Genomic DNA, 13511 nt, shown 5'->3' with positions numbered 1-13511 from the left:
TGACACCTGGCGCTGGTCACTCCTCGCCCGCCCCTTTTAGTGACGTCACTCTCCGCAGGGCTCGATCTCACGCGCCTCTTCAGGGTATATAACCTCTGTCAAGAGAGAGACACATCAGCCAACACCAGAAGCTCACCTGCCCCCAGCACCGGAGAGAGCGAGGCAGAGCGAACCACTGTCCCAGGAGTCAGGACACAGACAAAAGAGACCCCTCTCAGGTCGACAGAGATAGACTGCGGGGCACAGGAGGTCCACCCTGAAAGACAGAGACTGCTCGCAGAGACGGGAAACTTATCTCAGGGCAGAGGCAGACACCAGTGCAGAGCATGCTTCAATGCGCCTTCCAGGTGAGCCGCGCTACAGGCATCATGTTTGGCCCCTCGAATGGCTGGATTTGTATATTTTTGTTCTGTTTGGGGGGCATAATGTATTTCCCTTCTCCACTTACATTGGTTGAAAGCCTTTCTCTCGATCTCATTATTCATGTATTGGTTTTTATAGAGTGATATCTTTTAAAACAACAGACAGCGCAATCACTTTTTAGATAATGTATGTGGCTATATTACTGACTTAATTTGTGTATTCGTTTTTTCACCCTTGGCAATCTCATGCTTTTAATGTACTTTTTACATTCTCATACTTCTTAATAAGTATTTTTTTGTTTTTTCAATATATGTTTGTGAATAGGAGAGCCCCTTTTATTCTTACCTTGCCACGTGTTTTAATATCGCCAGTTCCGAGACCATTCGCCATGTGTTCTCTGATGTTCATAATATGGGCGTCTCTGTCGTCCGTGAACATTGCAGAGGCATCCTGGGTAGTTAAGGTCTGTTATAAGATGTTCACCAATAGAGGTTGTTATCATACAGCATAATCCTCAGAAATCCGACAGTGATATTTAAAGCGTCTTGGGGTTTTGCTGCAGTCCTGTTGTTTGTAGCGCTGCTGCTGATAACAAGCACAGCCAGTGAAGCATAAACTGCTCGTTAAAATGCAGTATTAGCAGCAAGAGATTGAACTGAAAGGAGTTTAGGACGTTATTGTAAGTATTTGTTTCTCAAAGTAGGTGTGATAATGCACAACGTACACAATGTAAACAGAGTTCAACAATAGCCAGAGGTTGTCGAGGCATCCCCGAAGGGTGATTTTCAAACAACAATTTATTTTAGCCGATCAGAAAACTGTGCCCATATAGATACGGGGTCCCTGATCACATGCATGTGCCACTTGATACATAGTGCCTTCGTGGTGCACTGTGGCCCAAGAGACATTGTCTTTCTCGCATCCACGACAGGAGCAAAATAAAGAGTTTCATACCGTACCAGCTGATATCATGCTTCACACTGCTGTCTGCCAACATCCAATCAGAATGCTTGCACCAGAACAGAGACCCCTGTTGAATGTGGGAAGGCACTGGCATCATACGACAGCCTGGTGGCACCACATGCCAAAAGATTGGCATCATCTGTCATAGTGCTGCGACCAGATGTATGCCAACTCAAGGTGCTGGCATAATACGCCAGCATGTTTCCTATAATGTCAGGGTACTTTCATCATATGTCAGTGCCCTGACTTCATATGCCAAGGTGCTGGCATCATTTATCAGAGTCCTACCATCATACGTGTTCCTACGTGCTGGCATCATATGTTAGGGTGGTGCCTATCATACCCGGGTGCTGCCCTGCTGTTGGGCTCCCCCTGTGATGGAGTGGTTGTAGTGCCAGCCCTGCGGCTCATGTGCGAGTCTATGGCGGTTTATACTCCATGTCTACCTGCTGATATGTCAGGCAATGTGCCATGCTGGGGCAGCTCATGCTCCAACCTGGAATTGCTTATATGCCAGGCAGAGTCTGCTCACGTGCCAGGCAGCAGCCACTCGTTTGCCAGTCTTGGACTGCAGTTTGACAGATTGCACTTGCTAGCTGTGAAAACCCTCAGATCTCTCCTCTGTTATTCCCCCTTCTCTGTCCTCTTCTCCTTCTTGACTCTGTTGCCTTGTGTTCCTCTCTTTTAGCCCTGTCCACTCCCTTCCATGTTCTTATACAATGAAACAACTCGGCTAATATTGCTTTCTCCCTTCTTCCAGAAACCACACGCCATCCTCAGGCTGTCCAGGCAGGTGCACACAGCGGCGGTGGAAGGTAAGTGTCTGTGTGCGCTCACTGCTCTTGGTTTGGGGTCCCGCTGTATTTTTTGTGCTCAGGTTCTGCTTCTGGTTTCCCTTTCCCTGGTCTGAGTCCGCTCTCTATATCTTGGTCCCAGTTACTGGTTCTGGGGTCACTCTCCCTGTTATGATGCCGCGCTGTATACCCTGGGCCCACGTTACTGGTTCTGATGCCACTCACCTTGTGCCAGGACCGCTCTGTATCCAGTGGAACCAGTTACTGGTTCGGGTGTCACTCACCCTGACTTGGGTCCCTTATGTGATGGTCCCAGTTTCTGGTTTAGGAGCTGCTAGTACTGGTTTGCATCTGCTATCAGTCTAGAACTCCAAGAGTCCTGGGTAATGATTGTCCCATATAAACATCACGTGGCTCTGGTCCGGATCAGCTGGATTTGTGCCTGATGCCAGCCCAGAATGCTTGTAGTTCTGATCCTGTCTCTTCTCTTCATTCAGTGTTGGAGGGGAGCCCCCTGGAGAAGGCGGTCACTAGCAGCTTTGCTTCTTTCATACATGGAGTCCAGACAGATCACTTGTCCCAAACAGTGCGGCGCCGAAGCAAGCGTATGATCCTGGACAGCATCGGCGTTGGACTGGTGGGAAGCACGACCCATGTGTTCAACATCGCCCTGGGATACTGCCAGGTAAGAGGAGACATTGAACAAACTAAGCAACGCACCATGCAAAATACAACAATTTAAAACTCTTTTTAGGCCAAGAGTGTGACTCTATTCCTGTGCTGCTTCCATGTAAAAGGCTACAGGCACCACAGTATGGAACACACCACAGGACAATGTACAATCCATCCATTAAAGCTCTCTGTTCCAGCAGTCTCCAACATCTCCCTTTGATCCAGCCTGGGCCATGGGCCAAAGCAAGCCCACCATTGGCCACCCAGCAATTAAAAACCTACTAGGCCATAATGTCCTTGAGACCTTATGAGTTAAAGACAGACGTGGTCCAAGCCAAAAAGCAAACCAAGGACTACACGTCCATTAAAACCCTGTACATCAGCAGAGTTCACCATCACCCAGGACTCATGTCAGTTAAGAAGAGACTGGTAGCAAAATGAACACTACATCTTGTAGCACACAAGCATTAAAACACCCTGCATCGACCCAGAAAGTTAGTATGGCCTTTAGCTACTCATAGAGAAAAGGAGACATTGACTTAAAACCACGTCTCATGATTCAAACCATCCCTTAATCAAACCCCGTTTGAGACATTAGTTGTTCAGTATCACTATGAGATTTTACCAGGTTATCCGAATCTTGGATCTTACCAAGCACACACCATGAACCCCTCACCCATTAAATAACCCTCTAGAACAACAGTGTGACCATCTCATTGGAATAACAGATAAGAGAGAAAGACAAAGTCAAGAAATCCACCATGATTTACTCATCCACCATGAAATACTCATCCACTAATCACACCCCAGGCTACCTTCAGATGTTAAGCAGTTAACTATAGACTATGGTAACTAAATAAACATTGCAATCCACTGTACAACCGTCCTTCAGAAACACTACATCTACTCACTGAGACTCCTTACCTGCTCCTGCATTTCTTCCTATAGGCACAACCACGTATCAGGTTGAATCATCCCGTGTTTAGAGTTGAATAACCCACATTTCCACAAGCTCTGTTGTTCTACCACTAGATGTCTGGGCACACTGTTGATTTCTAACTTAATTCTGTCTCTCACAGGACATGTACTCCTTGTCTGCCATCAGCTCTGTGTACGGAAGGAAAGGATTGAGACTCCCACCTACGCTGGCTGCATATGTCAATGGAGTAGCGGTAAGGATTTTGAAAGCTGTCAATTACTTTATCAATCAATCATAGACAAAGAGCGATGAGTTTGTGAGAATTTTACTTAAATGTTGTCTCCGCCAATGTAAAATCTTGACTGTTTCCACTTCTGTAAAGAGTCTGTATTGGGCAATGGCACAGTCACTCAACCAAATCTTAGAATATGAATCCTACACCTCTGTAAATTGTGTCCATAGGCCGATGACACTATCTCTCTGCTTAACATCTTTTTCTGACACACACTTCTTTAAGTACCTTCTAATCCTCTACTCCTCTTTTAACAGAGTCACTCCATGGACTTCGATGACACTTGGCACCCTGCCACTCACCCGTCAGGTGCTGTGCTGCCAGCCCTAATGGCTGCCTCCCAGATGTTGCCAGTGAGCTTCCGACCCAGCGGCTCAGACTTTTTGTTGGCATTTAATGTTGGCATTGAGGTGCAAGGAAGACTCATGCGTTTCTCCAATGAAGCCAGCAATATCCCTAAAAGGTTTGTATGATGCCCACAAAAGGCAGAATTATTCTATGGCCAACACACAATACCCATAAGTGGCTCTAGTGGCTCCAGAGCATGGCTAAGATGCTGAAAGAGAATAGAAATATTTCATGTGTCATATGTGAGATCCATACAGAGAGAGAATGTTATGTTGTGTGCTTGATGGGGTCAAAGGGCAGAAATATCCGGAAGAGGAATCTAATGCAAACAAAATCATGCATGTGGATAGCACACAATATAATGTAAACATGGTAACATTTATTTTTCCGCTCACTGTAACTAGATTATTTGTTTGTGTCAAATGCTTGATTAGATCCTAGCATTTTTTTATACGTTTCCTCGTACTGCACCATAGCATTAATGTATGGCATGCTTTAAGTATTTTACCATAATTCACACTTATTGATAGCATTGCCCCTTTTCTAAACCTATTTTGGTTGTATCAGTATTCCATGTCTGACACAGTTCCTTGTATTCCCTTCAGGTTCCACCCTCCTTCTGTTGTTGGCACCATGGGCAGTGCTGCTGCTACAGCAAAGCTCCTTTCACTGAATGCAAAACAATGTGCCCATGCTTTGGCGATCGCTGCCTCTCTGGCGGGAGCACCTATGGCCAATGCTGCAACTCTTGCCAAGCCTCTCCATATTGGCAATGCGACCCGCTTTGGGATGGAAGCAGCACTTCTGGCTGCCCGTGGGATGGAAGCCAACCCACTTATCTTGGACGATGTGCCAGGCTGCTCAGGGTTCAGTGCTTTCTATGGTGACTACCAGCCCTCGTCCCTGGCAATGCCAGATCAAGATTACAGCTTTCTCTTGGAGAAGCAAGACATTGCCTTTAAGAGGTTCCCAGCTCACTTGGGCATGCACTGGGTGGCAGACGCTGCCATCTCAGTCAGAAACCGAGTCACCAATATAACGGGCTCCTTTAACCCTGCTTCCATCCGTGCTGTTCTTCTGAGGGTCCCAGTCTCCAAGTATATCAACAGACCCTTCCCAGAGTCTGAGCACGAGGCGCGACACTCCTTCCAGTTCAACGCCTGCACTGCCCTTCTGGATGGCGAGGTGGGCATCTCTTCCTTCAGTGAGGACAGCCTTAGTAGACCAGATCTCATCAACCTGTTGAGGAAGGTGGTGGTGGAGCACCCTGAAGACAATGTGGCCAACTTTGACAAGATGTACGGGGAAGTAGTGCTGCTCCTGGAGAGTGGAGAGATTGTGACCGGCAGATGTGACACCTTCTATGGACACTGGAGGAAGCCCCTCAGCCAAGAATCCCTCCATGAGAAGTTCCTCTCCAATGCTAACCATGTGCTCCGCCAAGACCAGGCACAAGTAATTATTGAGGTGGTGAAGGAGATAGAAAGCCTTACAGACTGTTCACAACTGGCATCCTCTCTGCAGTAAACGTGTGAAACCAAAATTCAACCCTCTTACAAAATGGGAGTAAAACTTTACATGAACTACAGGTGCAATCATCTTTGCATTAACTAGCTTTACACAAGATTGAAAATCTACTCAAGGAGAGGGACATTACCAATTAATTCTATAAAACGACGAGAGTCAATTATGTCCTCTACTTTCATGAAACGTGATGTTATGTCTCACAGTACAGCGAGGTCCACTTTTAATCCAATACAAGTACAGATGCATCTGGCTGGCCAGAAGCAATATGCTTACGTTTCCTTGTAACTCATCAGTACTTTGTAAGGACTGTAAAATGCAATTTGTATTTATTGTTATTTATTATTTGTTAATTTATTGTTTAAAAAAATTTGACCTCATCTCACTGAAATACCATTTCCTTTTCCAACTAAGTGATTCTCCCCTAGTGGCCAAAGATAGGACGAGCTGGAACTTCAATATTGGTCTAGTACTGAATTCTCCCTGTGCAGCGCTCTCTTACATGTACTTTTCTAAAAACACAGGTCAAAATAGGTCTTTCTATTTCAATCTCTCATATTCGTCAGTGAAACGTATTTGCGCTTTCTGTGGTTATTTCATTTTGAATAAAGTCTCTGAATTTATTGTACAGTGATTGTAATTTTTGATGTGTAAAGCTGCTGACATTTTAGATGCTACCTTACAGGATGGCCTCGGCTTGGTGACAGTGAGACTCGATACTCTCACACACAGACCTTACATATGAAACTCTCCTTTTCAGCTGTTGCTCAACATGTTGACCCTCCTACTAGTGTTTCACAACCTTCCTTGTTTATAGAAACGTCCCTTGCATGCGCAACTACTCATATAACAGCCAGAATATATGTATCTGAACAAGTACCAAAGATTGATCCAATCATGGCACACATTTTAAATGCCAACATTTTATGGCTGTTGCCATACAGTTTGCACCACTGTGGAATTTCTAAATCCTACGTGCTCACAAACTGGTGCCATGTGTGCTGGAAAGTGGAGCATATTGTTAATCAAACGTGGAAAATACACAGAAAATCAGACATTTTGCCAACCTATTCTGTGAGCCACTCTACTCAATCAAACTTACTGACCAATATTTAGAATTGCATATAGTAAACCTACTGATGATAAAGAGAGGTGGGAAGTGGGGCTTTTTGATCCTCTCCTACATGCATTCGTGATTGGATTGCCCTTTGTGCTGTATGCAATCTCCTATCTCTATTGAGCTTTGTCGGATAAATATAGACACAGTGTGCCTGCTAAACTGAATGTGATTCTAGTCAGACAAACATTAGTCCTCATGTATGCAGATGATTTGTTAATTTATTTCTAATAAGTCAGCATCTCTAATACAACTTTACCTTAAGAAGCATAGCATCCTGGGTATTTGATTTACAGGTTGAGAAATTTGGAGATGAGTACTCTTTGGTGTTTCAGTTCATTGTGAATCTACTCACAATTATTGGGGAGCTTCTCAAGTTTTGTATCAAATACTTTTGTTTTAAAATATGTTGATATTTGATATGGACTGATGATGGGACTATATACTTACTGCCTCCTATAACAAAGGTTTGTTGTTTGTATTCTTCATGCCATGTGTTTGCCACTGAATTTCTTTAACTGTCTTTGCCTGTGGTTGTTAAAGTTTAAAATTGTAGCTTTAACCTGCCCATGATTGCAGAATTTATCCCATTTTTTTTTGTTTAAACTTGTGGTTTTTCCTGCCCGTGACTGCTTCCATTTAACCTGTTGAATTGTGGGATTTGCAGTCCAAACTCTGTAGTTTTTCCCTCTCACTCCCCATGACTATCAGTTTTTCCCTCCAAATTTCTCCTTTGCTCTATACTAAGACATGTATGTTAAGCAGAGCACCCCAGCCCACCATTTTGTGTTAACAAGTGAGTGAAACCAGCCCTCCTCCCCAGCAACAGGGATATTCTATATCAGAGGGTGCTCTAAAACAGCAGTAATCTGCTGTGAGCTGTTTAAGCTGTGTTTTTTGGCCAGGAGAGGGAGTAAAGTTGTATTCAAACATTATTGTTAGAGGACAAGTTTGTTAGGCCCTTACCTGCAGAAGTCCAAAGTGTAGGTTGAGACTGTCTCCTAGGAGATTTCTGAATAGAGCGGCAGTTTCCAATTCCCTGGCCAGCAAACCTTTGTCTGAGGTAGCTGGGACCTTTTATAGTCTGCTATTGTTTGGTACATGTGTACACTGTTTGGTGTTTCTATTGGATTAGGGTTAGTGTCCTCATTGGTTGGGTATTTGAGGGCTCTGATTGGTTTCTGGGTCTGTGATTCAATCAATGTAGGGCTGGGACTAGGGCTAGGTTTAGGATTTCTATTGGCAGTAGGGACTAGGGCTACCTCTGTTATTGGTTGTTGGGACTATGGTGGGACTAGGGCTAGGGTTAGGCCTTTAATTGGAAGTGGCGATTAAGGCTTCTGGTGTGAGTGGTTGCTGGACTTGGGTTGGGTCTACTGGTAGGGCTAGGACCTCTATTGGACGTACAGATCATTGGCGCTTGGACTGGGGTAAGATTGGCTTCAAGGTCCTGGTCTCCTATTGATTCTAGATTTTAGGGGAAGTGTTGTGATTGGATGGTGTTAGGGCTAGGGTTCCCATTGGCTGAAGAGGGTCACCTGATTACTAGGGCTATAAAAGCCCAGGCTTAGGGTGTCTCAGCCAGGGGTGGGCGGAATTTGCGTAATTGCGTTTCGCAAATCTCAGCGAAACAGTAAAAAATCTCCGAACATGCAGAAATTCCGCGAACATGCGGAATTGCTTGTTCGCAATGCTTTTTTCCTGTTCGCAATCGCTGTTTGCGTGCTCAAAGGGAAATATCTTCAAAACACTCATTTTGAGAACACGAACAAGCAAAAAATTGCGCGAAGTCGCAGAACGCAGAATTATGGGCATTTTGCGTTCTCCGTGGAACGCAAAATTACCCAAATTCTGCAAATTCCGTGAGCAGAACGGAATTTAACGCCCAGTCCTAGTCTCAGCCCAGGCGTAGATGCTAAAGGCAGAGTGGTCAAGGGCAGTTGCCTGTCTGAGCCTGTTCGAGACTGCTTGGGACCAGAGCCAGAAATGCTGCCCATGTTCCCATTCAGTGATACCCAGCACATCCACAAACATAGAAATACACTCACACCAAATATACACCACACACAACCCTATGCACAAATCAATGTACCAGCATACACTACAAACCAACCAAACGACATCTATACACCCTTCTATGATAACTACCACACATACCCACCAGCCTCCCATCATTTGTCCAACTAATACCCTCCTCTTCCCTCTACCATAATAACACAAACGCACAACACATACAATGCACACCACCACACTTTTCAACTCTTGCAACAAACCAGTCTAAGACAAACACTCTTAAATCTACTTCCTTCCCTCCTACACACAATATACACTCTACTCATAAACACATACCACCCCATCTACCTTACAGCCTCCTCTCACAAACAATACTATACAACTACATCTATTGCAACAAATACACCAGCACCCTTTTCACTACTCCTCAAAACAAACCATTTTAAGCACACCAGCACAACAAGATCATCAAAGTGCAACACTGTATGAATGTGACTTAGCACTCTAGTGGTTGGTGGGAGGAGATGGGGGAGGAACAGGAAGGTGAGGAGCCAGGGACGAGATAGAGGGGCAGTTAGAGTAAGGCCGGGGAAAGGAATGGTCACGAATAAAGTATTAATGCTGACACCACCGAGTCCTGTGTCCTCATTGCCGTGAAGGACAAGACAAATGGCGACGAGAGTGGGATGGGAGACAGCGCTAGGCAAGTGCTCTAATCCCCGAAAGCAGTGACCTGGTTTCTGAGGTGGTGCGCGCTTAAAGTTGCAGGCGCAACGAGCGTGGCCCCCCCTGCGCGTGTGCTGGAGAAGAATCGGCCCTGGTAGTGCAGTGTCCCTAGAACGAAGCACTGTGACCTGGAGGTCGGGCGAAGTGTGCCCTGGCAGCGCGGTTGGGCTCTTAAGTCTGGGTGCCCACCCCAGCTGTGCAAGCGTGAAGATGCCAACGTCGAGTGTGCCCTGAGCCTCACCAGATGCCTGTGGTGCTGCTGAGGGAGAATTGTGGCGAAAACGGGAGGCCACACCGGTTCCTAGTGCAGCATGGATCCGGGAGCCAGTGCGGTGATCCTCATGCCGGTGAGTGCTTGTCTGCTGTCGGGGAGGCCGGGAGAGGAAGACCGGAGACCAAATCTCGAGTAAAACGAGATTTTAAGGTCAGCGGCCATCTTGGAGTCAGGCGCCTGCTCCCATCCCCTATCAGGAACATTAGGCGGTCATTTTAAAGTCAGGCAAGAGATAAAGTCAACAAGCACAAGCAAGTGCAGGAGCCAAATTCAACAAGCATAAGCAAATGCAAATTCCAAATGCAATAATCACAGGCAAATGCAAAGTTTAAATACAACAAGCACTAGGAAAGGCAAATCCTGAACGCAACAAGCACGAGCAAATATAAATCGTGAAAGCAAGAAGCACGAGTAGAGACAAGACCTGAAGGCAACAAGCACAAGCAAATCCAAGTCTCAAATGCAACAAGCACAAGCAAATACAAGTCTCAAATGCGACAAGCACAAGCAAATGCAAGTCCCAAGTGTAACAAGCATGAGCAAGTGCAAGTCCCAAAATACATTTTAAGCACCAAGTGAAGATAAGTAACTGAAACTAAAGGGAGAAAGAACATAAATGATCTAGAAACATGAGTAAACAAGTGTCAGGGAAGCTTTCTCTCATCAACCACAGTGGCTAGTAACCTTGAGAAAAAGAACAAGATGTCGACATCGCCAAGTACCAGTGCTGAGGAAGCATAAATCACCTGCAGCTGAGTGACGACCATTTTGAACTCAGGCAATCCAAGCCTAACTCACTGAAGCCTACTGAGACCAACATAAAAGCTGGAACATCTTTATAAGGAAAGGTGAAACTGGCAGATAAAACACAGTGGTCACCTGTGAGTGAGTTTTCCCAAAATCAAAGGAAAACAACGATACGCAAGATCTCGACAGAAGAGGGCCAACCCTGTCAACCAGTACATGAACACACCCGAGCAACTCACTGTTCATCAAATTTCGTAGACGAGTCCGACGAAGCGTCAAACAGTGGGATACATCTCACCCATGGCACAGACGTCAGTGCACCCAACAAGCGAGAAGAAGAAACAAACCACATAAGACGGGGTGATTAACTCAGACACCAGAAAGGGGTAGGCAAATACACTCAAGACACCTGTAACAACAAGGAAATTGAGAGGAGACAATTAACATCAGAGAGGCAGAGACAAAATGCCCTGGGATCAAACAAAAGAAATAAACGTATGGCTATCAAACAATCTCTCCATGGCAATAACACAGAAGACCCTTCGAGACATGCACCCAAAGAAATGTCCCAAAGATAGTTCCGACTCCAAGAGCAGTTCGTCACAGCCTACCAGCTCAAGAAATTTACCAGTCAAGACACACCCAAAAGAACGTTCTCAAAGGAAACCAGTAAAAGACTCCTCCGATTCAGAAGGCATCTCTGTACAATCACTCTGGTCCACAGAATCAAGGTCACGAAAACGCCCATGGCATCGATCACCCGAATGCACAAGGAAATCAGAGAACGTTCTCCCCGTCCAGAGCAACATATCTCATGCCGATGACTCCGAATATTCGATCACCCCGACACCCAACAAGTCCTGTCAGTCACAGTTATATCAAGACATAAATAATATACAGTCACCTCTGATGGGGTCAGCGAAGCTGACTCAAAGGGCTTGCAGAAGGAAAACGAATATATGGGACATTACCCATCATGTTAGGAAAGGACTATCTCATCACTCTGCAAGGAAGGCAAAATGTGTTGACAGAGATAGATCATTCTAAAAAAAAGGGATGAGAGAGGAACATGCACATGCCTGGATGGTCAAAGAGTTCAACATTCCCAAACGCGAGTGGGAGTTGGTGAGACAAACAGTGCCAGCAAATGAGTCCCAGAACCGAATCAGGATACCAACTTTAGATAATGACTCCCAATCTGAGATGCATGACTTTGAACATGAGAACCTTGCTGCCCCTAACCGGAAAAGACAAAATGAAATGAAATCACATGCGGATGCTCGGAAGAGAGCTAGAACACCACCCACTCATGAAGGAGACCAGGTGTCAGTCAAACCAGAGCCACAAATGAAGACAGACTGCCGCTATCGAGCTGGGCCATTGATAATCAACCAACAAGAGAGAACTATGATCGCTTCAGAGTCTGAAATGTGTGGATCACGAGAAATGTGTCACATTTCTAAAATCGCCCATCTGCAGTCAAAGACGCCTTTGCCAATCCGGTGAGGACCCTAGTTAGTGAGAGTGACGTGGCTGGTAATGTTCGGCCAAGACCCGATAATCTCGTTGAGTCTGGAGTCAAGAACTCAGAAGCTTATTGGAAACTGCAACAAACCCTTCGAAAATATGCACGGTCGATTGAAGAACTGTAAATATGTTCACACCCTCACTGAGGTAGCAAGCTGTCGCCAGCACGATTGACTTTGCATTTGTTCAAGAAGAGGGGAGATGTAAGAATGTGACTTAGCACTCTAGTGGTTGGTGGGAGGAGATGGGGAGGAACAGGAAGGGGAGGAGCCAGGGACGAGATAGAGGGGCAGTTAGAGTAGGGGTGGGGAAAGGAATGGTCACGAATAAAGTATTGCTGCTGACACCACCGAGTCCTGTGTCCTCATTGCCGTGAAGGACACAACAAACAACTCATAATACTTTCCATCACAAAATACAAACATACACCCATCTTTCAAACCACACAAAGGAACAAACTCCAATGAAAAGCGTTCTCCCTTCCACCACACTTAACACAGATAGAGCAACACAGCAGCTCTCTTCTAACCACCTTTCATCCATTGGACAATTTAGAGCCTTCCTACAAGACTCACATGCTGCACCACCGCCCTTAACTCATACACCTTCTGCCTTTAACAAACGCAAAGTAAACAATATAAGCAATGTGGCACACCTCACAACTTCACTTCCTTATGTCTACTGCACAACAATGTTACACCACGAGAACAACACAGCACACCAAATCACTCTCAAACACCATCTCCAACACATGCATACATTTAACATCTATGTTACTCCGCTGGTTTTTCTGGCGGAATCATTGGGAGCTTTTGTTTTCTTGGGGTAGAGTCGATAAATCAGTGGGCGCAACACTGTCTTGACTCTGTTTTCCATTGGCTGGCCCAGGCTCAGCTGCAGTGTAACAAAGGGAACTCTGAGCTTCTCTTGTATGGGACCTCTCCGGTCGATTTTAGAGCTAAGTTTTGGCCCCTAGGCTTCCCCCTGCCTAGTGCAGGGAACAATATTGCTAAAAATCTGGGTATTTGGTATTCTGAGAATCTGAATTTCTCCACACAAGTTAAAAAACTTGTAGAGACATGTTTCAGCACTTTAAAAGCCCCGAGAAAGTTTCTCCCCTTTCTTCCAGGACCAGCTTGACATCCCTCGTTACCTCTTAGGTAAATTGCAGGTTGTGCATAACTCTGCTGCCAGACTCCTGCTAGGCTTGTCCAAAAGGTGCAGTGTGCGGG

General features: G+C 45.5%; 1 protein-coding gene across 1 annotated transcript; it reads left to right on the top strand.

Annotated features, from left to right (window-relative positions):
• Nucleotides 1-326: 326 nt before the first annotated feature.
• Nucleotides 327-5878, top strand: LOC147728173 (cis-aconitate decarboxylase-like). Its single transcript, XM_086963247.1, has 6 exons — nucleotides 327-347; nucleotides 2087-2141; nucleotides 2618-2805; nucleotides 3872-3964; nucleotides 4261-4466; nucleotides 4957-5878. Exons 1-6 carry the CDS (start codon nucleotides 327-329, stop codon nucleotides 5876-5878), a joined length of 1485 nt encoding a protein of 494 aa, XP_086819373.1.
• Nucleotides 5879-13511: the final 7633 nt, after the last annotated feature.

Source organism: Lissotriton vulgaris, chromosome 3_1 (assembly GCF_964263255.1).
Source record: "Lissotriton vulgaris chromosome 3_1, aLisVul1.2, whole genome shotgun sequence".
Lineage (NCBI taxonomy): Eukaryota > Metazoa > Chordata > Amphibia > Caudata > Salamandridae > Lissotriton > Lissotriton vulgaris.
Note: the sequence above shows the minus strand (reverse complement) of the source record. Positions and strands in the feature narration are given on the sequence as shown.

Excerpts from the sequence above, each read along its gene's own strand:
- LOC147728173 (XM_086963247.1), top strand. The coding sequence starts at position 327 with ATGCTTCAATGCGCCTTCCAG. Across the intron at positions 2,806-3,871 it reads TCGCCCTGGGATACTGCCAG|GACATGTACTCCTTGTCTGC; the intron begins GTAAGAGGAGAC and ends TGTCTCTCACAG. Across the intron at positions 3,965-4,260 it reads CATATGTCAATGGAGTAGCG|AGTCACTCCATGGACTTCGA; the intron begins GTAAGGATTTTG and ends CTCTTTTAACAG.